The sequence below is a fragment of the Trachemys scripta genome, chromosome 15 (genome assembly GCF_013100865.1).
Source record: "Trachemys scripta elegans isolate TJP31775 chromosome 15, CAS_Tse_1.0, whole genome shotgun sequence".
Lineage (NCBI taxonomy): Eukaryota > Metazoa > Chordata > Testudines > Emydidae > Trachemys > Trachemys scripta.
The window spans coordinates 19,531,987-19,555,053 of record NC_048312.1 but is presented as its reverse complement, the minus strand read 5'-3'; the positions used below and the strand labels follow the sequence as shown (position 1 = coordinate 19,555,053).

Genomic DNA, 23,067 nt, shown 5'->3' with positions numbered 1-23,067 from the left:
CAGCACGGTGCACGCGTTCCTTTAATTGGCGTGGAAGCTCCCCCTCGCAATACCTTGACATTTTACCTCTGAAATGGAACCATAGTTATAGATTCTTCTTAGCTTAACAAGTTCTGCGAAAGCTGTGCCAGGTCATTTGAAAGGACAGTCAATACCTGCAAGCACAAAGTGACAGGATCAGGCTTCAAAGGCAAAAGCATTCCGAGCAGCCCATTGCAACAGCAAACAAGGTGGGAGACTTTGGCTCGTTTCATCAGGACTGTCTGGCTTAAAAAAAAAAATTTAAATCAAGGCCAACAGTTTTATTATAATTTCAAAAGAGTACAGCTTATTGGGAGGATGCAGAGACAGGTGCCCATGGCCCTGTTCATATTAGGTAACAGCTGAGCACTTGGAGAACTATATGCTTTTTCTTTACCATCACTGTCACTTCAGTAGTCAATATTGTGAAGTGTGTAATAGAAACAGCTGCTGTGCAGAGATTTAGGGGGGGGGATTAGCATGAAAGATGGTTTTAGCATTATGCAGGTGCTGTAAAAGGTATTGTATTCCCCCCTCCTTCTACAAAACTAGACCCACCCCCATCAATTCAAGATAATTTAGTCACCCATCTTCACCTCCCCCCCAAAAGCCCTATCCCTCACCTGCCTCCTTCATGGCTCCCCCCGCACACCCAGACCCACTTCTTTCTGGAAGTTTTCCAGGGCTGCCTTCCCCCATCCCACCAATGCTTGACTTTACTTCCACAAAGTTAGTTTAATATATATTTAAAAAAAAAAATCAAACAGTAACTCTCAAACCTGACATGCAAAGGATACATGATCGTTTACTGTAGTTTTGAAATCCCCAGTTGTACTGTGTCTAATTTAAATTGCAAGCTCAAGGAGCAGGAACTTGTAATTGTTTGGAGAGCATCCTGCCCACCTCTTTCACTCTAAACATAATATCGGGCAGCTGAAATAATGTGTCAGAAAAAGGTTTGGAGCTAGCCAGGCCCTTGCCAGCAATCACATTAATGGTGTGTGTGTTCATGTTACAGGTGGTTTTATAATGTAAATAGTAGGGCTGTCAAACAATTTAAAAAAATAATCACAATTAATCGCAGTTAATAATAGAATGCCATTTATTTAAATATTTTTGGATGTTTTCTACCTTTTCAAATATATTGATTTCAATTACAACACAGAATACAAAGTGTACAGTACTCACTTTATAATTTTTTTATGACAAGTATTTGTACTGTAAAAAAATTTTTTTTCAATTCACCTAATACAAGTTCTGTTGTGCAATCTCTTTATCATGAAAGTTGAACTTACAAATGTAGAATTATGTACCAAAAAAATTGTATTCAAAAATAAAAATGTAAAATTTTACAGCCTACAAGTCCACTCAGTCCTACTTCAGCCAATCACTCAGACAAAAGTTTGGTTACAATTTGCAGGAGATTATGCTGACCACTTCTTGTTTACGTCACCTGAAAGGGAGAACAAGCGTTCACATGGCACTGTTGTAACCAGCGCCGCAAGATATTTACGTGCCAGACGCGCTAAAGATTCATATGTCCCTTCATGTTTCAACCACCATTCCAGGGGACATGCGTCCATGTTATAACGGATTCTGCTCGATAACGACCCAAAACAGAGTGGACGGACATGTTAATTTTCATCATCATGAGTCAGCTGCCACCAGCAGAAGGTTGATTTTCTTTTTTGGTGGTTCCAGTTCTGAAGTTTCCGTATCTGAGTGTTGCTCTTTTATGTCTTCTGAAAACATGCTCCACACCTCGTCTCTCTCAGATTTTGGACGGCACTTCAGATTCTTTAAACCTTGGGTCAAGGGCTGTAGCTATTTTTAGAAATCTCACATTGGTACCTTCTTTGCGTTTTGCCAAATCTGCTGTGAAAGTGTTCTTAAAATGAACAACATGTGCTGGGTCATCATCTGAGATTGGTATAACATGAAATATATGGCAGAATGCGGGTAAAACAGAACAGGAGACATACAATTCTCCCCCAAGGAGTTCAGTCACAAATGTAATTAACACATTAATTTTTTTAAACGAGCATGGAAGCACATCTTCTGGAATGGTATCTGAAGCATGAAGGGGCATACGAATGTTTAGCGTATCTGACACGTAAATACCTTGCAATACTGGCTACAAAACTGCCATGTGAATGCCTGTTTTTATTTTCAGGTGACATTGTAAACAAGAAGCAGGCAGCTTTATCTCCTGCAAATTTTAATGAAACTTGTTTGTTTGAGCAATTGGCTGAAATAGGGTTGAGTGGACTTGTAGGCTCAAAAGTTTTACATTGTTTTATTTTTGAATGCAGTTATTTTTTTGTAAATAATTCTACATTTGTAAGTTCAGCTTTCATGATAAAGAGATTGCACTACAGTACTTGTATTAGGTGAATTGAAAAATACTATTTTTGTTTTTTACAGTGCAAATATTTGTAATAAAAATAAAGTGATCACTGTACACTTTCTATTGTGTTGTAATTGAAATCAATATATTTGATGTAAAAAACATCAAAAAATATTTAATAGAATACCAATTTAAATTTATTAACAGTGCGATTACTCAAGATTAATTTGAGTTAATCACGTGAGTTAACTGCGATTAATTGACAGCCCTAGTAAATAGTAAAACTTCAGCATAATTAGTGGTGTAATTTAGATGGATAACACAGCTGGTGTTTCCAGCAGGAACTATGACCATGGGTTTGACTTGATAAAGGGGGAATAAAGGTTGGTATGAGGGACCCAGGACAACGATTAGTTCACTCCAAAAACTCCTTTACCTACTCAGAACCATCCTTTACAACAAAACCAAACCATATTTTTTTAAAGTTACTCTTTATTTAAAAACTTAAGTCAGCCTTTTTCTCCACCCTCAGCCTGGAACAGTTCTAGAAATGGCAGCATTCTGCTAAATACATGGTATGGCTTTTGATGCATTTTGCAGATACAGATGGTGTGTCTGCAGCAAAGGAGAAGGAACAATTGTCTGCTGAAATGATCCACAGGCAAAGCCAAGAGGGGCCTGGCCCCATCAAATTTGATAAGTGGAAGCTCCATCAGATGCACATTCTAAGAAGGCAGGATGTTCTATTTACTGTTGGCAGTTTTCAATATACCAATAGGACAGGAGAGAGTGTTCCCCTTCAAAGAATATTTGTTCAAGCGGAGATCTGTTGCCAGTTCCCTCAGAATGGAAGGGGGCTGTACACACTCCTTGGGGTCCGCAATGCCTGTTGGCAAGACGACAATTTAGCCTTTGGACTAGGAGGCTGGGCAACTAATCCATCAGCTCTGGAGCTGCACTGTTACCGACACTTGCCATTAACAGCAAAATCGTGATCAGTCCTGGCCATGGAAAATATACACCAGTCTTCTCATGCTCGTTTCTGTGCTCGCTCATCCTGTTAAGACAAAGAAAGTGACTACAGATACTCAGAGCCTCGGTCACACAGATGTGCACAAACTGTACCAGGAAGCAATGCAGCAGAATCTGACAAATTTTCTTTCCCTTCTCTCCCACTTCTCCAGCACTACTAAAGTCCAGAAGCTGGACGCCAAAGCCATCTATTTTGCAGGGACAGGTCACCAATCTCGACTTTAATTTTAGGATTCTCTACAAAGTACTAGAGCAGGAGCTTCCCCCCAGATCAGTTACAATGTGTGACTGCTCTTACGCTTAGCTGGTAAGGACACTGATGTTCTGTTTACAGATGAAAGCACTCCTTTCTAATAGAGCGTCAGCAAATGGAACTCCTTTTCCTTGAATGTTCAAAACATAGCTATGCAATTTTCAAGTTGAGTGTTTTGTGTCTCAAATTCTGATTTGGCAGAAGGTTCAGCCTCTGCATATAGTTACTGTCTTCCTCTTCCCAGCCCTCAAATCCCCAGTGCACTAGAGGAAATCAACAGATCTGCAGAAAGGCAGTAAAATACATAGTGCCTACTGTACTTTCAACACAGGGACCCTCTGTTCTCTACTGACTCAAGCATCTCAATAGATCTCCATGGTTAAGAGAAAAGACACTGAACACTAATTGATGTTCAAGTCTGCAACAGGTTACAATGACCTTTTGTGCAGCTGAATTTTATACTGCAGCTCTTCACTGTTGCAGTTACCTTGACAGTTTTCTGGAGCTTGGACAGTGCTTCCTCATATTGCTGCAACAATGGCTTTAAATACTCGCTCTTCACCAGCTGCTTCTCTAGATCTGGGGTGCCAGCATCTCTCAGCATCTGCAAAAACTTCCGCTCCTGCACCGCAAACAGATACAGAAAATTAAAGGGAGGAGGAGACTCAGGAAAGTGGGTGTTGCCCCCTTCAACTTTTCACCACAACTGTCAGACCATGAGCCTGGGAAGTGAGCGAGTCTGGGCGGCTCCATCTAGTTTGGAAATTACTAGTGAATAAAATTCACAACCAAATATAAGCTCAATTTTGAGAAGACCTAACTTTTATGCTTAAAAACTGGGTTTGCAATCTCCCCAAACTCCTGAATAACTCACACACAAGGCCTGGAATGCAACAGAGTTCCTAGGCTGGCCGGAAACCAAGGGTTCATTTTCAGCACTGGATGTGGAAGCTTAGGCCTGCTGCTTTCATCAGTGTGTGAAGGGGGGCGGTGTGGCTACCTCCCTTCATGCGATGAGATATGCATAACTAAGAATTCATACTCAATACAGCCAAACCAGGACATCTTCACAACCAATGAAGAGTAATTAAGTAGTCTCTATGAAAAATGCGCTGTACAGATACCACTGAAGGGAAAGCACCTGTACACAGAACTAGACTGCACGTGACTGGATGGAGGAAAATTACATTAACCCCACTCCTCCTCACCACTCTGCTGTGCTTCACTTCAGAATTGCTGCCAGGACTATGACTCACCTGCACTTTCAGGAGCATGGTGAATGCTAATCCCACCTTGCCAGCTCGAGCTGTTCTTCCAACTCTGAAATCAGATAAAAGGAGGCCAACCTCAATGTTGGTTTAACTGTCCATCTGTTCCCCCCTCAGCTGCAGCACATTCCTTCCCACCTTGCCCCAACAGGAGTTCTTGAAACCTGAAGAGGACTAGTCAGATTATTTCTATAAGTACCATCAGTATAAGTAGACCTCCTGTACATAAACACAAAAGATTAATGTTTCAGGGCTTGATCTTCAGAAGTGCTGACCCTACAGTCCTCATTGATTTCAACTGGAGTTGGGGCCCTCAGCACTTCTGAAAATCAGGCCATCAGTGTTTGGGACCATCCAGGGCAATACCCACATTTCCTATAAATTAGGCCTGGTATAGTAGAAAGCAGCCCTAATTTAGAATAGAGTCATTGTAGTGACACAAGACCAAAGGCTTAATTTTGATTGAACAACTGCTTTCATATTGAACGAACAGCTCTATTGCAATGGAATTAAAAACTTTTCACACCACATACTTTGTGTATATAAAGAAAACTTAAACGTCTAAAAAGCCATATCCAAAAGAGACGTTATAAGCCGAATTCACGTCTCTTCTTCGTATTCCTCATCCACTCACCGGTGAATATAAGTCCTGATGAACTGAGGGGCATCATAGTTTATCACACACTTCACTCCTTTAATGTCAATCCCTCGAGCAGTGGCATCTGTGCTGATTAACCTGTTTTATGTTTTAAAAAAAAGAACAAACAAGTAGTGTTAATTTCCAGGTCTGTTGCATGGCATAAAGCAATTGCCCAATGACACTGCAAATTCTGATAACTGGATACAGAGCAGCTCACAATATGTTACTAATCTCCCTCATCAATACAGAGGGCTGGGTCTTTGGAGCATAAGATAGCACCACGAATCACACCACAGATTAACTATACCAGCCATATTAGACACCTGCGGGGAAAATCCATTCCAGTGATATACTAAGCACTTCTGGAGGCTTCTTTTCTATTGACATAAACAATGACCCCATTGGGAGTTTCCAGGTTTGGTAGACACAGAGGATATTAGCAGCACTATATGTGGAATTTTTAGCCAGGTGACTCCTATCAAAGTAATTGGGAGCTAAATGCTCACAAACCATACTGAAAATGCACCCAAGTGTTCATGCTCAAAGCATTCAAAACAGGACAGCTGAACAGCCACTGCAAAGAGAGGTTTGTATTAAAAAATATGTATTTTAATATGTTTACCCTCTCATGAAAGGTTCTCAAGGACACTTGTCAGTCAATGAGTACTCAATGCCCTTATCAGCATTAAAGAAACTGAAGCACAAGATTAAGTGATTCAGGTCACAGCAAATCAGTAACAGAGCTGGGAACAAAAATCTAGACAGTCAGTCTAGCAGGTTCTTGCTGTTATGAATAGAAGTAATGTAATCTAATAGCCCCTGTAGTAAAGCGGCATCCATTTTATATTATGTGCCAATAAAAACCTGATCTGCAGAAAGGCTCAGATTTTCAGAATTACACATGTGCTTTGCGCATTTACTGCCATTGCACATGACAAATGCCCATGCAACATAGCAGCTAGATTCTAAGTGGCCATTTGCACACACAAGTAGCTCAACTGTACAAAAAATTGCAGTAAATGCTCACACAAATGCACCAGCATCTGCACATTCAGAAAATGTGAGTCTCAGGCTATGGCTACACTACAGAGCCTACAGCAGTGCAGCTGCATCGCTGTAATGCTCCTAGTGCAGATGCTCTAAGCTGATGGAGAAGGCTTTCCCATCAACTTAATTACTCCAGCTCCTGCGAGCGACGGTAGCTATGTCTGCGGGAGAAGCTCTCCCGCCAATGTAGCGCTGTCTAAATCGATGCTTATGTCAATGTAACTTACGTTGCTCAGGGAGATGCTTATTCACATCCCCGAGCGACATAACTTATACCAAAGTACGCTGTAGTGTGTACATAGCCTAAGCCTCCCACTCAGTTCACAAGTTGGATTTTGTAAGCTCAGTTTTGCAGATGAGTTTGTTTTATTACATACATGTTTCTACTACTCTCTCTCTACACTGGAAGTAGCCTGGGTTAGTACTGGACCTCCCCCCCCCCCTCCCAAAAAAAACCCCCAAACACACATACACACACTCATCTGAGACACTCACAGTTGTATCTTCCCCTGTTCAAACTCCTTCAGGGTCCTCTGTCTCTCACTTGGAGTCAACCAGGAAGAGAACTCAGCTACATTCACTCCACCAAAGGCTCGAATCAGTAAGAACAATCTATTTGGAAGTGGGGGGGAGATAAAACAGTCATGAATTTACCCAATTGACTTATACAGGTACACCTAGTCAGTACCCCATCAATGAACTCACCTGTGGGAAGTCTGCTTGGAATTGGTAAAACAGAGCACCCGGGTGAATTTCATTCTCAGCATGAAATACAAGAGGAACAAAGGTTTGGAATTCAGGTTACAGGGCACATAATATTGCTGCAGGGGACAGAGAAGAAACAGTAAATTTTAAAAATGTTGCTCTTCACATGGACTCTTCTCCCAAACCTATTTATCCGAGCTTCTTTCTTACTTACAAACCATTCACTATTACAGATAACTGATCCCACAGTGCCATCTCCTTTGGGACAAGTCATGCAGGGAAGGTAACATGGTCTAGTGGAGACAACACAGGACCGAGGCAGGAGGCCTGTGTTCTAGTCTTGTCTCTGTCACTGATGCACGGTGCAGAGTCAGGCAAAACAACACTGTGCCTCAATCTCCCAATCTCTAAAAGAAGATAATGATGTATACTTGTCTTTGCTACATACTTGTGGTCTACATCTGGAAAGTGTGATCTAAGTGCTATGTATTACTCTTATCTTATTATCGCACTCCTTAGTGATGATGCTGGTCATCCTCTTTTAAAGGAGTATCTGTGTAAAAAAGCCCTGTTCTGAGATGAAGGACAGGTGGCAATCCATCAATAGGTATGCATGTGTAGGTCCTACTTATGTAGGTCTATCTGTTCCCTTAACCATTTGTCCTCCTGATCCTCAGTAATGCAAGACTGCCTGGGGAAGAAATGCTTTTATTCATGGGATAAAATTAAGGGGAAAATGTAACCACATTTCCACAAGCAGATCAAGCTGCTTTGAGTCTGATGTGTTCTTCAGATGTAACCTATTCAAACTCCTTCCCTCTTGGAAAGCTGCCCAGCAAGATACCTTCCATGGCTGCAAGAGGATAAATCACCTTCTTACCGAAAGTCCCTCGGGGAGAGTGTATTTCTTTTCAGCATCCTGTTCTGTTTCTGTCCCAGCTGTGACGGCTTGTTTCTCAGAGTAGACAGATGTGAAGAGGCGAGGCTGGTACAAGCCCAGCTGCTGCAGTTTCTCTGGGTTCCGAGTCAGTGTGGCTGAGAACAGCAACTTCTGTAGTGGTATCTGGGGACAGCAGGTGCTGAGACAGAGAGCGTGCAGGCATTGAGCATTAGGGCAGACGGGAGGAATGTCACATTTTATTCCTCCCCTCTAACATCATCTGAAAAATTTGAGAAGTCATTAACTCTTCCTGGAACTCTCTTCCTGACCCAATCCACTTTCTACAAGTCACTTTGCAACCCCCTGCCCCTTTAAGCTTTCTTATACTGCTAGTGCTCTAATTAGTTCAAAGTAGTTAATATCAACTAAAAAAACACCACACCCCTGTAAGCCCCCCATCCTTCCCCCAGTGCATGCACCAGCTTTCCAAGTGACCAGGCAATCTTTTGTGTCTTCACCTTGGTCCTAACCCCAACCCCTCCTTCAGTTTTCTCCTCCTGTTGTTCTGTCTTAACCCTGTTCTGGGCAGGTAACCTGCCTGTATGTATTCTGTGAAAGTCCATGTATGTCTATGCTGCTACACTGAAACAGCAATTACAGACGAATAGCTCAGGGGTGGTCCAGCAAACATTCTCCCAAATCTCCTTATAGGGGAGCTATGATAGTTCAGGTGCAACTCAGTCAGCTATAAAAACATAGCGATTGGTCCTCGAAGTTTTGTGCATTTTTACTTTCTTTAATGCCACCCTAATCTAGCCGGAGAAAGGATCAAGATGGTAAAGCTTACTTTAAAAAGCATAGGTCAATTCCTAGCATCAGCTCTTTGCCATCTGCATTTTCAAGCCACTGAAAAACAGCAGACTTGATTAGCGGTATGTTTTCTAACTGAATGAGTATTGGAGTGTACACAACAATCAACATCCAAATGGAGAGGACAATAAAACACCAGCACTGAATAGAGGGGTACCCTGAAGTCCTCCTCTGTAGTACTGATTCAGCAGAGTGTCTTTTCCAAGTTACCTGGCTGCCGTTACGGGTCCCGGTTCTGTCCTCTGGAAAAGCATGTTGGTGCCAGAGTCCTCTTCGGCTTGGAACACTGCTTTTACCACTTGATGCAGCCAGTTCTGGTGCATGTCATCTATCATACGGTCAGCTTCATCTATAATCTGCACTCAGACAGAAACAGCCCTTGTTGTTAGGCTCTTTTTGGTGCTGCAGCTTTCCTCCTACATACATTAAACCCCACTCTTTATAACAGGCAGATGACATTTCTGCTTGGGATAAACAAATGATAGAAGGGAGTGTGCACATGCATGCATGCACACACACACATACACACACATATACTATCCTTCTATATATGCATAAATTTTTAATCAGCCAAACTATCTAGCTTAAAAAAAAAAAGAGCAGAGTTTTAATATAGGAGTTGAATCCTACATTTGGGTCCTTGCATAGACATCTAAATACCTGATAGATAGATTCCAAGGCCAGAAGGGACCATTGTGATTATCTAGTCTGAACTCCTGTATAACAAAGAACTTCTCCAAAATAATTCTTAGATCATATCTTTTAGAAAAAGATCCAATCTTGTTTTACAGTATTCAGTGGCCAAACCGAAGGGCGACCTTTAGTCCCCTATGAAAAATAGATTTGATTTCACTTAAATCCATTAGCTAATAAACACCACATGGCTTTAAATGACATAAGGGAAATCAGATCTTCAACACCATGAATAAATAAGGCACCAAACAAATGTGGCCCCAGTGCATATTCCGATATACTGGTGAGTTATTATAAATTTGATAATTTACTGTGAAATCTTGGTTTTGATTGTTGAAGTTAGACCCGTTAAGTTTTATTTTTGTAGATTTTTCCCCTCCAGGTGTTTACATAAAATGCCTTTTCTGGAGGCAGATACTAGGATTAGATGGACCAATAATCTGAATGGCATGGCAGTTCCTATACACAGATGTGAATATGCACCAGGAGTACAAAAAGATGTAGAGTAGGAATTATAGACACAAAGAGCCTTGTGACAGTCAACTCAGTAGATTGGATTGTTTTAACTCACCAGAAAGCGAAGTTGTCTCAGGCTGAACCCTGGAGTCTGGTCAATATGATCCACAAGTCGTCCAGGTGTGGCCACAATGATATCAGCCAGACTGCAGTAACCCATCACTCTGAAAAGATAAATGTCCTGTCACCAAGCTGCTTCCTGCTCTGCACAGTATAGTAGGTCAAGGTAACACATTTCTGTGACCAACGAGTACCTGGTTTGCTTTTCTTCCCTTTCTCACTTCACTTAATTGAGGAATAAGAAGTCAAATATACCATTTACATTAAAGAACGTGTATGTAGGATACTCGAGGCCATGCTGTACTCTGGAGAGCTGAGATGGAGAACTAGCTTATTTCAGACAGATTTGGCGAATGCTTCACGGCTAAATCATTGGAAATTATCTGGTGTGTAACCCTTTTTTAGCCAGTGTTATAATATGGGCTGCAGGCCATCACCATTGCCCCAATCCCAGGTTCTCTTAGAAGCAGTTATGTCTGTGTTGAGAACCTAACTGCAAAGATAAAATAAGAGGACAGAACTGAAACCCACGCCGAATAAACAGCAAACCTACAAAGCAGCCACTGGAGAACAAAAGAGTTTCCTGGGGCAGTGGTTAAAAAAAAAACAATCAGCTCTGGAAAGAGACAGATCTTATAACACCAGACAAGAGCAGAAAGCACTAAGTGCTAAGGATCCCAGTAAGGAGGGACATCCTCCACCTTTCCAATTTCATGAGCAATTTGATTTCTGAAGGTGTAACTGACAAACAAAGCCACTTCTTCCCCCACCCCTGAGTGGGCTGCTGATCCCAAGGACAGACTCTATTGCATAAGTAGCAGTTTGTACTCAAAGTCACAGATAATGTGTTTCTATCCTACTAAAGCTAACAAAGCTTTAGTAATTGTAGCTACTCCCAGAAAACGCTGATCCTAGCATTCTGGCAAGCAGAGATTTTAAACAATATCTAGTATATGAATCTATTGTTCAGAAAAACTAACATGTGATGCAACCTAACGTGTGATGCAATAGCCTACACTTCAACCTCTCCAGGCACTGAGATAAGGGGTTGAGACATCTGAGCTGTAAAACATTATCCAAAAAAATATTTAACCTACGTTCTCTGGACAAGAGTCTCTTGCTCCTTCCCGAAAGATTTCTGCCCAGTAACCAAAACAACCTTCAGACCTGTCCCATCAGTGTAGATGTTGAATACTTTACTCACCTGCAGAGGGGAGATGCGATTGGTTAGCTACTTTGACAGTTGTTTATGACGATGCTTTCTATTATGTTAGCCAGCATCAAACCTAGTTAGTCTTCAACCTACTTCACATGGTAGAAATCACATGTGTTCGGGCAGTGAGTTTAAAGCACCAGCCTTTCACTTGACTTAAATTCAGCTCCGAGAAAGGGAGGAATAAAAAGTCTCTTACCTGCTGGGCCAGTTCTTTGGTGGGCAAAACTGCCAGAGCTCGCACCTGGCAAACCACACGTTCTAACAGAGCCTGCCAAAACAAAGGCCAAATGAGCACTTGAAAGCTAGTGGCGTCTCTGTGCACAGTCTGGGCAAGTGGGCGGCATCCTAATAATATCCCAACATTTACTAATTCATTTATTCCCTGCTGTTTTCCTCAACCCCTCACATTCTGTTCTTTGGCCACAAAAGCTAGATGGGGCACTGAAGTTAATGGGAATTGTATCTAGGCAACTCTGAAGTTCTAAGCCTCAGTGCTTTTGTTGGTGTTTCTTCCCGACTTTCTTACCTACCTCAAAAGGCTTCCATTTTACAGCCCTGCTGAGAAACAAAGGCAACTGTGGCCCTCTCTGTTACAACTATACACCTTGGCTGAACTCACCTGTACCACAGGGATGACGAAAGACAGTGTTTTACCACTGCCTGTAGGGGCCGAGACACAGATATCGCTGGGCTGGTATCCTCCCCTCCCTACCAAAAAGCCACTGGACGCATTCTCCAAAATGGCAGGAATCACCTCTCCCTGAACTGAGCAAAAAGAAAATGAGGATCAGTAAAAGGCAATAACTGGGCCAAAGTCTATCCGTCAAATGCTATTAAAAACTGTACAAGGTCATCTCTTTCTATGTCTTGGAAAGCCTTGTGTTCTCCCTGCTGTTAAGTTAGGGTTCCTGGTGCGAATATGGAAGATCTAGAGTTCAAAAGAGCTCTTCACTATTCGGGGGAACCCCAATTCATTTTAGGGAAGCTGTTTCACATCCTTTCAGCAGGGTCTTTAACTGGCTATAAACCAAAGATTAAATCAATTTGTTGTTTCTGAAAGTGAACCCTTACTAGATCAAAGCAATGATTATGTGGGTTTCCCTATACAAGTGATTCAGCTGTCCCTAAATCCAAACTTCACACCCCCTGTAGCTCACTATGTCATTTTGTCTTGTTTGTGTATGTATCAAGGTGATGAAAGTGTGAACAGAATGATCTTCGGCAGGAGTTTAACAAGAATAACCACTTAACTATTTAGTATTTTTTAAAATCTTCCTTTCACTGAGAGACAGCACAGAGCCTGTTCCTTCCAGGCTGAGGGCAGCTGTGTACTCTCTGCCTAAAAAGATGGTTCTTGCTGTCATCTGGAGCTAGTCCTGCAAGGGGCTAAATGCTCTCAAGTCATGTCAACTTCAGGGGGAGCTGATGGTGCCCAGCTTCCTGTAGCTCTGGGTCCTTGAGGAGACGTTACAAATGAAGCAAGAGCAAATTAGTCAGGACAAAAGCTTTGACTGCGACCTGTGACGTTTCCCTTCTCCTTATTAGCCAACTTTGAACTAAATATCCATTAACAAATCATCTATGAGCCTCTTCCTTACAGAATATTATGTATTAGTTTTATATTGCATCTATTGATCAAGAACAGCATAAGCAGTAAATTATTGAACTTATGTCCTGCCAGTGTATACTATAAACTGAAGACAAGGGGTTCTGGACCTCAAAGTATAAGAGTCTGTGATTGACCTAAGGAGAGTAATTGAGGATAGCATACCAGCAACTCATTACACTCTGCTATGTGTCCTAGCACAGCAAAATATTAAATAGTAAAATAATTTAAAATAGAAAACATCTGAGCTAGATCTGCAGTTCTTTGATGGTCTTCCGATGCAGACTAAGACCTGATAACTAATTACATTTGTGATCTGGATTTAAGTCTTTAAAAGTGAAAGGTTAATGCACTAACCCATTGTAATAATTCTACGTTTGTTTTAATTCCTTTGTCTTAATCAAATCAACAATGTGCAATATACATGCCACCAATAAGACCTTCCAGCGGAGAGTTTACAGAGATTTGTCCCTACCTAGCATATATCATAACCTCTACATATACACCAGGGGTGGCCAACCTGTGGCTCCGGAGCCACATGTGGCTCTTCAGAAGTTAATATGCAGCTCCTTGTATAGGCACCGACTCTAGGGCTGCTACAAGTGCCAACTTTCCAATGTGCTGGGTGGTGCTCACTGCTCAACCCCGGCTCTGCCACAGGCCCTGCTCCCACTCCACCCCTTCCCACCCCCTCCTCTGAATCTGACGCGCCCTCGCTCCTCTCCCTCCCGCCCAGAGCCTCCTCCACACCACAAAACAGCTGATCCGGAGGTGTGGGGAGGGAGCGAGAGGCGATGATTGGTGTGGCTGCTGGTGGGCGGGAGCTGATGGGGGGCTGCTGATGTGTTACTGTGACTCTTTGGCAATGTACATTGGTAAATTCTGGCTCCTTCTCAGGGTCAGGTTGGCCACTGTTATACATAGTAATACCACAGCTCCACCTGGTGTCCAAGTATGGAACAGCAAGTTTTTTCTAAGATCGATTAGTCTCCATCCAGCTCTGGTAGTGAAGATGACTGGGCCCTAAGTAACCACTTAATTTAAAGTTAAAAAATCCACACCACACTGGCTAAAGTATCATATTCTTGTCAGCTTTTGGGAAATTTTGGAATTTGTTTCCATTCCCCCTCCGTCCCCCCCAAAGAATCACTCATCTCCAGCATTCCCCACAGCCCTGATTTTCTAATACGTTTTTTATATCATATACAAACACACAAATTGAGCTGTTTGAATAATGGAGAAGTTAGCTGATTTTAAAAAAACCAAAACCAAACCAAATATTAAAGGTACCTGGGAAAAAAGACTCAATTCCATTCATTTGCAGCTTCTTTAGCAGTTTGGGATGGATTCCTGCAACATCCTGGATTGGAACTAGGTTCTCTTTTATGCGTTTATGGACCAGCTTGGGTTGAGCAAGCCACTGTGGTAGGATGGGCTGAACCTGGAAACAAAAAGTGAATGAACCCTGAAATAGATTCTCAGCAACCCGCCTGAAACTGAAGTTCCTTTAATGCAGGGGAAAAAGTTAGTGTAACACAATCAGTAACTAATTAGTATTCAGCATTTTTAAAATTATCATCATTGTGGCAAGATTTTATGCCTTAAGAGGATACGAACTTTTCTGTAGAAAATGGTAACATATTGTCCCAAAGTAACACACAAGCAGCAAGTTACAGGCTTGAAGATAGGCCAAAACTGTGCATCTCTGCACTTGTACAATTAAACATTTAGTATCTGCACAAAGAGTTTTCAGGATTGGGACCTTATGCACTGACCATACCATTAAAAAAATGAAAAACAGTAAAACACCTGAAGAGCAAATTTAAATGAAAGGTCAGTCAACCATGTATTATATATCAGGATTAAATTTAAAACAATGCTGAATGTATCAAGAAGACTGTATAGTCAATAACATTGTTTTATTTTTTGTGTACTTTATCCTTTATAGGAAAAATAAATTATTTATTTAGAAAGGCTAGTAAGCCATGTATTAATGAAATGATTTTTACCATAAGCCTGACAATGCTATATATAAAGCATGTTAGAATACTCCTTCTCTCACCCAAATAACATAATCAGAACAAAATCCCTGGCCAGTTGGTTACCTTCTGTACTGCTCTTCTGTCATACCCTCCCAAAACCAACAAACTAGAGGGCGGCAGTGTTGCTTTTTCATTCAAAGTAGGTATGCACACTTTCTCCTTTGTGCTTTGATTCCCTTTAACTTCTTCACTACTGTCTTTCTCCGCAATTTCAGCTCCATTTGTCTCAACTTCTGTTGAAATGTCCCTCTCCTTCTTCCTCTTAGCTTGGTGTCTCTTCAAATTACTTTTATTTTCCTGTTGTCTATTGTTTTCGTCAAGATCTGAAATTTTGGTAGAAGGAATAAAATGCTAAAAATCAGACAGTGAGACAGAAAAAAAAATGGAAGTATTTTTACTAATTAGGGTTTCCAGGATCTAAAAATCCACCTACATTCTCATCTCTCTTTCCAACCCTAAGGTTGAATGTAGCTCTAACTGCTGTTTTGACACTGTTAAATGAGTGGTTAACTTTCCATACTTATGTGCATGCCCCCCTACCCTCACACACCAATTTTCAGGTTCCAGTTGTAAACCAGAACCAGAAGTTCAGAATTTTTCACTTTCTTCTAAAATAAAAAATAATTTGACATTGAATTTTAACAGTTAAATCCTACGCTTTCAGCTTTGTTTTCACCTGCTTCAATTTTCTTTTGAGATAGACTTGATTTTTTCCCATTTTCATTTTTCTTCTTCTTAGCTGGAATGTAGCCATTGGCAGCCTCACCAGCTAGGCCAGAATCTGCCCCTGCCAAAGGCTTCTCAGAATCACTGCTCACATGGTGGTTCTTCCTCAGCTTCTTTTCCCCTTCTCCATAGGAACCCTCACCGCTGTGTCCTCTCTTCCTCTTTTTTGCTTCTCTCTGATATTGATTTTCAGAATCAAATCCGGAGTGTTTGAGCTTTTGGTGGAGTTCATTTTCTGTTTTCTTTTGTTTTAATTCATCAGAAGGCAAAAGCACCTGCTGCTGCTTTTTCAGTTGCCTGGCTCTAGCTTGTTCACGCAGCCGTTCTAACAAGGCCTGTGACCTGTCCTCAGTAGCATCCTCCTCACCACCAAGGTATCTGAATGTTTCACAAATAAAACGCTTTAAACATACCATAGCAAACACTATAACAAAGCTGTAACCACTTTTTTCACATCTTTACTGGCAGAGAAAAGGCAACAAAATCCAGTTTCAGTTAACTAGATACTGTAAGAAGGCACAGTAATCTAGTCCAGTGGCTCTCAATCTTTCCAGACTACTGTACCCCTTTTAGGAGTCTGATTTGTCTTGCATACCCCCCACGTTTCACCTCACTTAAAAACTACTTGCTTGCAAAATCAAACATAAAAATTCAAAAGTCAAAGCACACTATTACCAAAACATTGTTTACTGTCTCATTTTTACTGTATAATTATAAAATAAATCAATTTGAATATAAATATTGTACTTACATTTCCACATATAGTATATAGAACCATATAAACAAGTAATTGTAAGAAATTTTTGTTTGTACTGATGTCACTAGTGCTTTTTATGTAGCCTATTGTAAAACTACGTAAATATCTAGATGAGCTGACATACCCCCTGGAAGACACCTGTGTACCTCCAGGGGTACATGTACCTCTGGTTAAGAAGCACTGCTCTAGTCTACATCTTTGCAGCCAATGAAGAATACTTCCTTTTGTATTCTCATATTAACCATAGCAATACAGGCATTTAAACCAAAGTCTTATGACTGTAGTGAAAATATTGAAAACATGACAGAGGTGCAGCCTGAAGGCTCCAAAACCTGACAGCAAACTACAAGAACTCATTACTTAAGACGAACCAGGATTTTTAAGACAATCTCGTGATTCGGGGGGGGGGGGGGCCTATTGGTTTGCGGGGTTGGATGGGGAATGGAGGGGACCCCCCCATACATAGTGTAAAATATTATTTCATGTAATGCGGACGAGTTACAGGAGTGACGCTGCGTTACAAATCCCTGCCCACAGCCTGGCACAGCAGTAACACCCCCCCGCCGCTCGCAGCTGAGCCTGTCTGCTCCACACCCACTGGAGCCCACGAGGGGCGGGCGAGCAGACGGTCCCCAGCAGCGCCGCCCCTCCCCCAACACACGTGGGCCTGTCCGCCGCCACCTCCTCTCTACGCGCCACTTCCCCGCGCGGGCTCCATTCTTCTCCCGCCCCCCGCACTCTCTTTCCCGCTTACCTGTTGATGCGGAAAAGCGCCATGGTACCCCGGCTCCACTTCCGGATCCCGCACCCCCCCCCCGTCCCGGCTCGCTACTCGCGCGCTCAGATGACGTCAGCCGGCGCAGCAGTTACGTTTGCGACCGAGGGGACCATAGAGATGTGCACAGCTAGAGTGCCAGGCGGCCGCCATCGCCCCCTACAGTCTGGGAAGCGCGAAGGGGCAGCTGGTGCCTTTGGGCACCTCAGCCTGGCTCTGCCCTAGCCCTCGCCTGGCAAGGGCAGCCCTTTAATCTGCCTCAGGCTCTGGCCGCCTGTCAGAGTGTACACCCCAGCCAAGGAGTGTCCCTGAACAGCCCCCTCCTCTCCACCAGGCCTGGACACACCTCAGCTGGCAGCCTCCTAAGGCACAGGCTGGTCACCCCTAAAGAGCCCCACCGGGGTCTGGGGCTGGGCGGCAACATCAAGTAGCACCAGGGGTCTTGTCCCCATCCCAGCTGGCAGCTCTCTGCTGGCCCCTGGCGTAATGTCTGCTGGTGAGACGAGACCCTGGGTTGTGAGACATATGCTAATTGCACTGTGTTGTACATAAGAACCAGGAGAATTCTGAGACCTCAGCCACCCCGGAGAGCCTACCCGCACCACGCTTTACTCAGCAACCCTTCCGAAAAGGGATTGTCCTTTGTATCTTCTTCCAATGGGGGAACTGAAAGATGCCAGCTCAAGCCCATGGGCAAGTAGAGTTTTGCAAGGCATGTGCCACTGACAGCTAAAGAACATTCTTTGCACCTACCCAGCCAATGAGCATGTGAATATGTGAGTGTGCTTTAGACACAGATTTAAACACCACTCCTACAAAATGCAATGAAAGGACACCTGGATTACAATGCATTTGAGATGTACTTTCCATGCGCTACACAATATGGAATTAAAAAGGAGCAAAGAAGTGTGCTACCTCCATTTTGATCACTGGTAAATTATTCTGCTTGCTGTCTGAAAAGGAGCTATGTGTAGACCTGTCTATTACTTTTGCACTACACAGATCTCAGATTCAAAGGGATAGCCGTGTTAGTCTGGATCTGTAAAAGCAGCAAAGAGTCCTGTGGCACCTTATAGACTAACAGACGTATAGGAGCATGAGCTTTTGTGGGTGAATACCCACTTCTTCGGATGCATGTAGTGGAAATTTCCAGGGGCAGGTATAAATATGCAAGCAAGAGTGAGTAAGGCTAGAGATAACAAGGTTAGTTCAATCAGGGAGGATGAGGCCCTCTTCTAGCAGTTGAGGTGTGAACACCAAGGACACAGTGGTTCAATGAGACAGAAAAGTACTTGTTTGTTAGGCTGGCCAAATCCCTCCCTCCCCTGATCCTAAAGGAAGAGCTCACACCATGTCACTTCCTTCTAAATCTTTATTATTTATTTTCTACATATAGAAAACAAAAGGAATGCTAAAACAGTAATGTGAACACACTAGCAAGGAACCGCCATCCGTGACAGTGCACAAAGTGCAGGGAAGGGCCATTTCTGCCATGATCTGCTGATAGGCAGGAGATGTGCAGGTCCAGGAATAGCCTCTTTGTTCACATGGGAGTGCCCTATGCGAAGGTGGAACCATTCCAGCCCACATTAGCAGCATTCATGTCATAGTAGTTGATGTAGACTCTGTAGGAAAAAAAAAAAAAAAAAGAGTAGAAATATTGACCATGACAAATGTTTGCTTTCGTGCACCAAGCATCTACCCATTATTACTTGTATAGGAAACAAGGGGGGGGAAAAATCACTCCCCCCTCCCACCCTCCAAGGGATGTGGTTTCACATTTTCCATTTTAATTTTTAGAAAAGCGAGCAAGGTCTTTGCCAGTAAATTTTGGCTTAAGCCCAAAAGCTGCACCGCCCACAACTTCCCTTCTCCAATACTTTACCAAGCAAAGGCAGGCTGGGTTTGCCAAAGCTCACACCCTCCTGCACACTGCCTTTTCTTCCTTGCATTTCCAAGCTCTTAGTTCTTTAGTTAAAACATGTCATTTTAGTGACATGCCTGGAACTGCAGGAGAGATCAAAGGGTTTGAGTGCTTTGAGGGCTGCAACTTTTTGCCAACACCAAATGGGCTCTTCTGGCTGACTGCAGCTCCCTGCTTCTCCACACATAGGCAGCAGCAGCTTTCTCCTACTGTTTGCCACTGAGCACAACTGCTCTATTCCCTTGCTGGCTGACAGAACTGCAGCTGTTTGCCAAGTGCCAGCGTTCTTCTGGGTCCCCTTACCTACCTTCCAGCTCCCCATCTGCCCAATGATCTCCCTTCATGCCCAAACAACCCCCCCCCCCCCACTGAATATTATACATGTGTTCATCATATTTCACCCTAACCCCTGAGGGTCTGATTATACTGCATTGGTCAGCCATTCCGGATTAGAATTAGTCCATTAGTCCAGTGGTTCTCAACCAGGGGTACGCAGAGGTCTTCCAGGGGGTACATCAACTCATCTAGATATTTGCCTAGTTTTACAACAGGCTACATAAAAAGCACTAGCGAAGTCAGTACGAACTAAAATGTAATACAATGACTTGTTTATACTGCTCTCTATATGCTGAAATGTAAGTTCCATATTTATATTTCAATTGATTTTACACTTATATGGTAAAAATAAGTAAGCTATTTTTCAGTAATAGCATGCTGTGACACTTTTGTATTTTTAGGTCTGATTTTGTAAGCAAGTAGTTTTTAAGTGAGGTGAAACTTGGGGGTATGCAAGACAAATCAGACTCCTGAAGGGATACAGTAGTCTGGAAAGGCTGATAGCCAGCCTGAACCACATTAATCCAGAAAAGGCCAATTCATGGCACTAGCACACACCTTACAGATTTTACAACAGTTGTATCTCCCTACTCAAAATAGATACTGTTCTGTAGTAAAAGGCTTGCAAGATGAAGGACTTGTTCAGTTAGGAGTCTTAGGCAAGAGCCCTATTTGCAGTATTTTACTGAAACTAGCTGAATGAAAGCTGGAAAAAACAACCCCCCCTCGGGTGTGAAAAACAACAGACAACAAGAGAACATAAAGAATCCAAAAAAGTAATAATTTTAGACAAGCTGATAACTGGAATGTCTCTCTGGTGCAGCCTTACCTGTCTGCAGGTATGTGCAGCTGTTTAGTGAGCAGGTCACACAGCAGCTTGGTATAGCTCTTGTTCTGCTGTCCTCCTATCTTTCCAATGCTGTGAAGGCTGCAAAGGGCACAGGGATCGGTGGAGCCCCCAAAGGACATAAGTTGATCAGCTGCAATGTGCACAGCTATGTACTGTGAAACAAATCAACAACTGGTGATCAGGTAATATTCCTCGCTCTCCTGATGTGTATTTTTACTTGGAATCCAGAGAGCAGGCTTGTTTTCTGGAATTAGCTACTGCAAGCACAAATGGTGTTTAATCATACACATTTCTAGAGCATCCACTGCAGTAGTACAGTACCTTAGTCAGACATGTAGTGATTTAGCTCCCCAGCTTACATTTTTTCCTTTTTTTTTTTTAAAATAATTCTGTAAAGACATCTTCCACCTCCTGCAAAGGTGTAGTGATCCTCCTCATTGAGACTACTGCCTGACTCCAACTCGCTCTCTAGCCAGTTGATGTTTAGCCTCCACACAAGTTGTAAGCAGGTGCACATCACTGTGACCAGTCAGATTGCGCCCATAAATGTATAACATTTCACGGCATCTGTTGTCTAGTAGATTTAGCACAGGACAGGGAGTCAGGAGGGCTTTGTTCTCTTGCTTGCTCTGCCACCGATTCACTGGTGGTGTGTACACTAGCCTTTTTGTTCACCTTTCACACTGGTACAACTCCAGTAGTGTGATTACAACTCATGGAGTGTTCATGGAGAAAGACCTTGGCACCTTTTGGCCACCTCATCTCCTAACCCTGCTTAGGGGCATGTTAAGATAACAGGGTGATCAAAACGCTAATGGGCTGTCTACTCTGATACTCCCAGAACTTTAGCTCCCATTATAGTAGCACAAGTGGGAAATTTAAAGATAATGCTAGCATTGATAATAGCCACTGTATGACCTTGGACAAGCCACTTAGCTTCTTTATACCTCTGTTAAGTGGAGCCACATACCCATGTTTGTAAAGTGATTTGAGAGCTATGAGGACCAAGAGCCTCTATATGTGCTAGATAGTAAATAAACATTTTTCTGACTGAACAGGATTTGAAACTGTATTTATTTGTAAGCTGAATTCTCTGCAGCTGCCTGGGGCTGGCATACTCTCTCTTACCCATTGCTGCCCTCTATGACAGAAGGTTTTTCCAACCCACTGGGCCTCATTGCAACCCAAATCAGTAAGAAAAAAAAAAGTGACCTCTCATAGCATTAGTCTTCTGTACTCATCGTTCTTTAATAGCAAAGGCCCACTTTGATCCAGCTTTTGTGGACATCAGTAGAGAAAAATACTTGGTGAGAAGAGCTTGCCAGGTTAGTAAGAAACACAGGAGGTTTGCATGATGAATATTCCTAATCTATACACCCATTACAGTGAAGACCGACCTATTCTAACGGAACAGTTCCCTCCTACAAACACACCTAACTCTGGTAGGCAGAGCAGTCTTATTTGCTTTTCTAGAAGATAAGCATGCGAGAACCCACTCCTGCACCTACAGAACCAACACCCTGGCCTTGCCCATGAGGGAGAAAGGCTTCATTGTGCAGTGTCACTTCTACATATTAGTCAGCCGCACATTCAGTTATTCCATTGGCGGCAGAGAAGAAGAAACCAACCCCCCCGGGGCCATGCCAGCAAACCTCCATGTGCTCACTCAGTCCTTCCATCCTGTCTCGCCTCACTCCCAGGCGACCGACTGAACTAAAAGCTGCCTGCAGCAATAGAAATGAGAGGGCTCCCTTTTACACTGAGAATCGTTACAAGAGAATCATTTCCGTTCCCTCTAGGTTAGGAAGGAAGCAGCTAGAAGAACAGCACCAAAGATTCAGGCTAACTACGGCATCCTTACCTTGTACAAGTTGCTCTTTCTGCATGCAAGTTATATACATGCTCATGCGTACAGCGCTGGGGGTGGGAGCAGGGTTAGCCTCCTGAACTCACCTGGGCAGGCTTGCCTGTAGCCTTTGCTAGCTGCTGGGTGATCTCCCCGGTCAGGCTCTCTGGCACTGCATCCTTGCTCACGTTGGTGTTAACAACAAACATGGGCATCTTGAATCCTTGCAAAGAACTTTCCCTTTCTACTAAATCGTTAATCTCAGGCTATAGCTGCTTCCCCTGCTGCTGCTGCAAAATGGAGCTGAAGAGAAGAGAGCCCGCAGCAAATCCCTCTCTGAGTGTGCTCTGAAATGCTGCTCATGTGATCTGTGCTGGACCAGATTCTTAAAGGGACAGCAGCACTCAAAAACGGGGGCTGCTATCTGCAGATAATTTTGGCAACTAAACATTCAGTTAAAGCGTATTCCTGGTGCCAGGGCCGGCTTTAGGAAGTGCGGGGCCCGATTCGAACAGTTTTGAACAGTTTCAATGGGGCCCCGACAGGGATGACTAAAAAAAAAACAAAACACACACACAGAAAAAAAACCACGTGGGGCTTGTATTCGCTCCTAGTCTTTGGCGGCGGGTCCTTCACTCGCTCCGGGTCTTCGGCGGC

General features: G+C 43.0%; 2 protein-coding genes across 2 annotated transcripts; both read right to left on the bottom strand.

Moving 5' to 3' along the window:
• Positions 1 to 2,842: 2,842 nt before the first annotated feature.
• DDX51 (DEAD-box helicase 51) lies at positions 2,843 to 17,506 on the bottom strand. Its single transcript, XM_034791517.1, has 16 exons — positions 17,434 to 17,506; positions 15,873 to 16,300; positions 15,260 to 15,519; positions 14,445 to 14,595; positions 12,168 to 12,313; positions 11,745 to 11,816; positions 11,430 to 11,536; positions 10,328 to 10,436; positions 9,274 to 9,419; positions 8,194 to 8,392; positions 7,314 to 7,429; positions 7,104 to 7,220; positions 5,556 to 5,657; positions 4,910 to 4,973; positions 4,141 to 4,275; positions 2,843 to 3,425 (listed from the first exon to the last, which is right to left on the bottom strand). Exons 1-16 carry the CDS (start codon positions 17,454 to 17,456, stop codon positions 3,399 to 3,401), a joined length of 2,202 nt encoding a protein of 733 aa, XP_034647408.1. The 5' UTR covers positions 17,457 to 17,506; the 3' UTR covers positions 2,843 to 3,398.
• Positions 17,507 to 18,808: 1,302 nt separating this feature from the next.
• On the bottom strand, positions 18,809 to 22,747 carry LOC117888271 (macrophage migration inhibitory factor). The gene is made up of 3 exons (XM_034791524.1): positions 22,518 to 22,747; positions 20,544 to 20,716; positions 18,809 to 19,079 (listed from the first exon to the last, which is right to left on the bottom strand). Exons 1-3 carry the CDS (start codon positions 22,623 to 22,625, stop codon positions 19,013 to 19,015), a joined length of 348 nt encoding a protein of 115 aa, XP_034647415.1. The 5' UTR covers positions 22,626 to 22,747; the 3' UTR covers positions 18,809 to 19,012.
• Between the last annotated feature and the right edge of the window lie 320 nt (positions 22,748 to 23,067).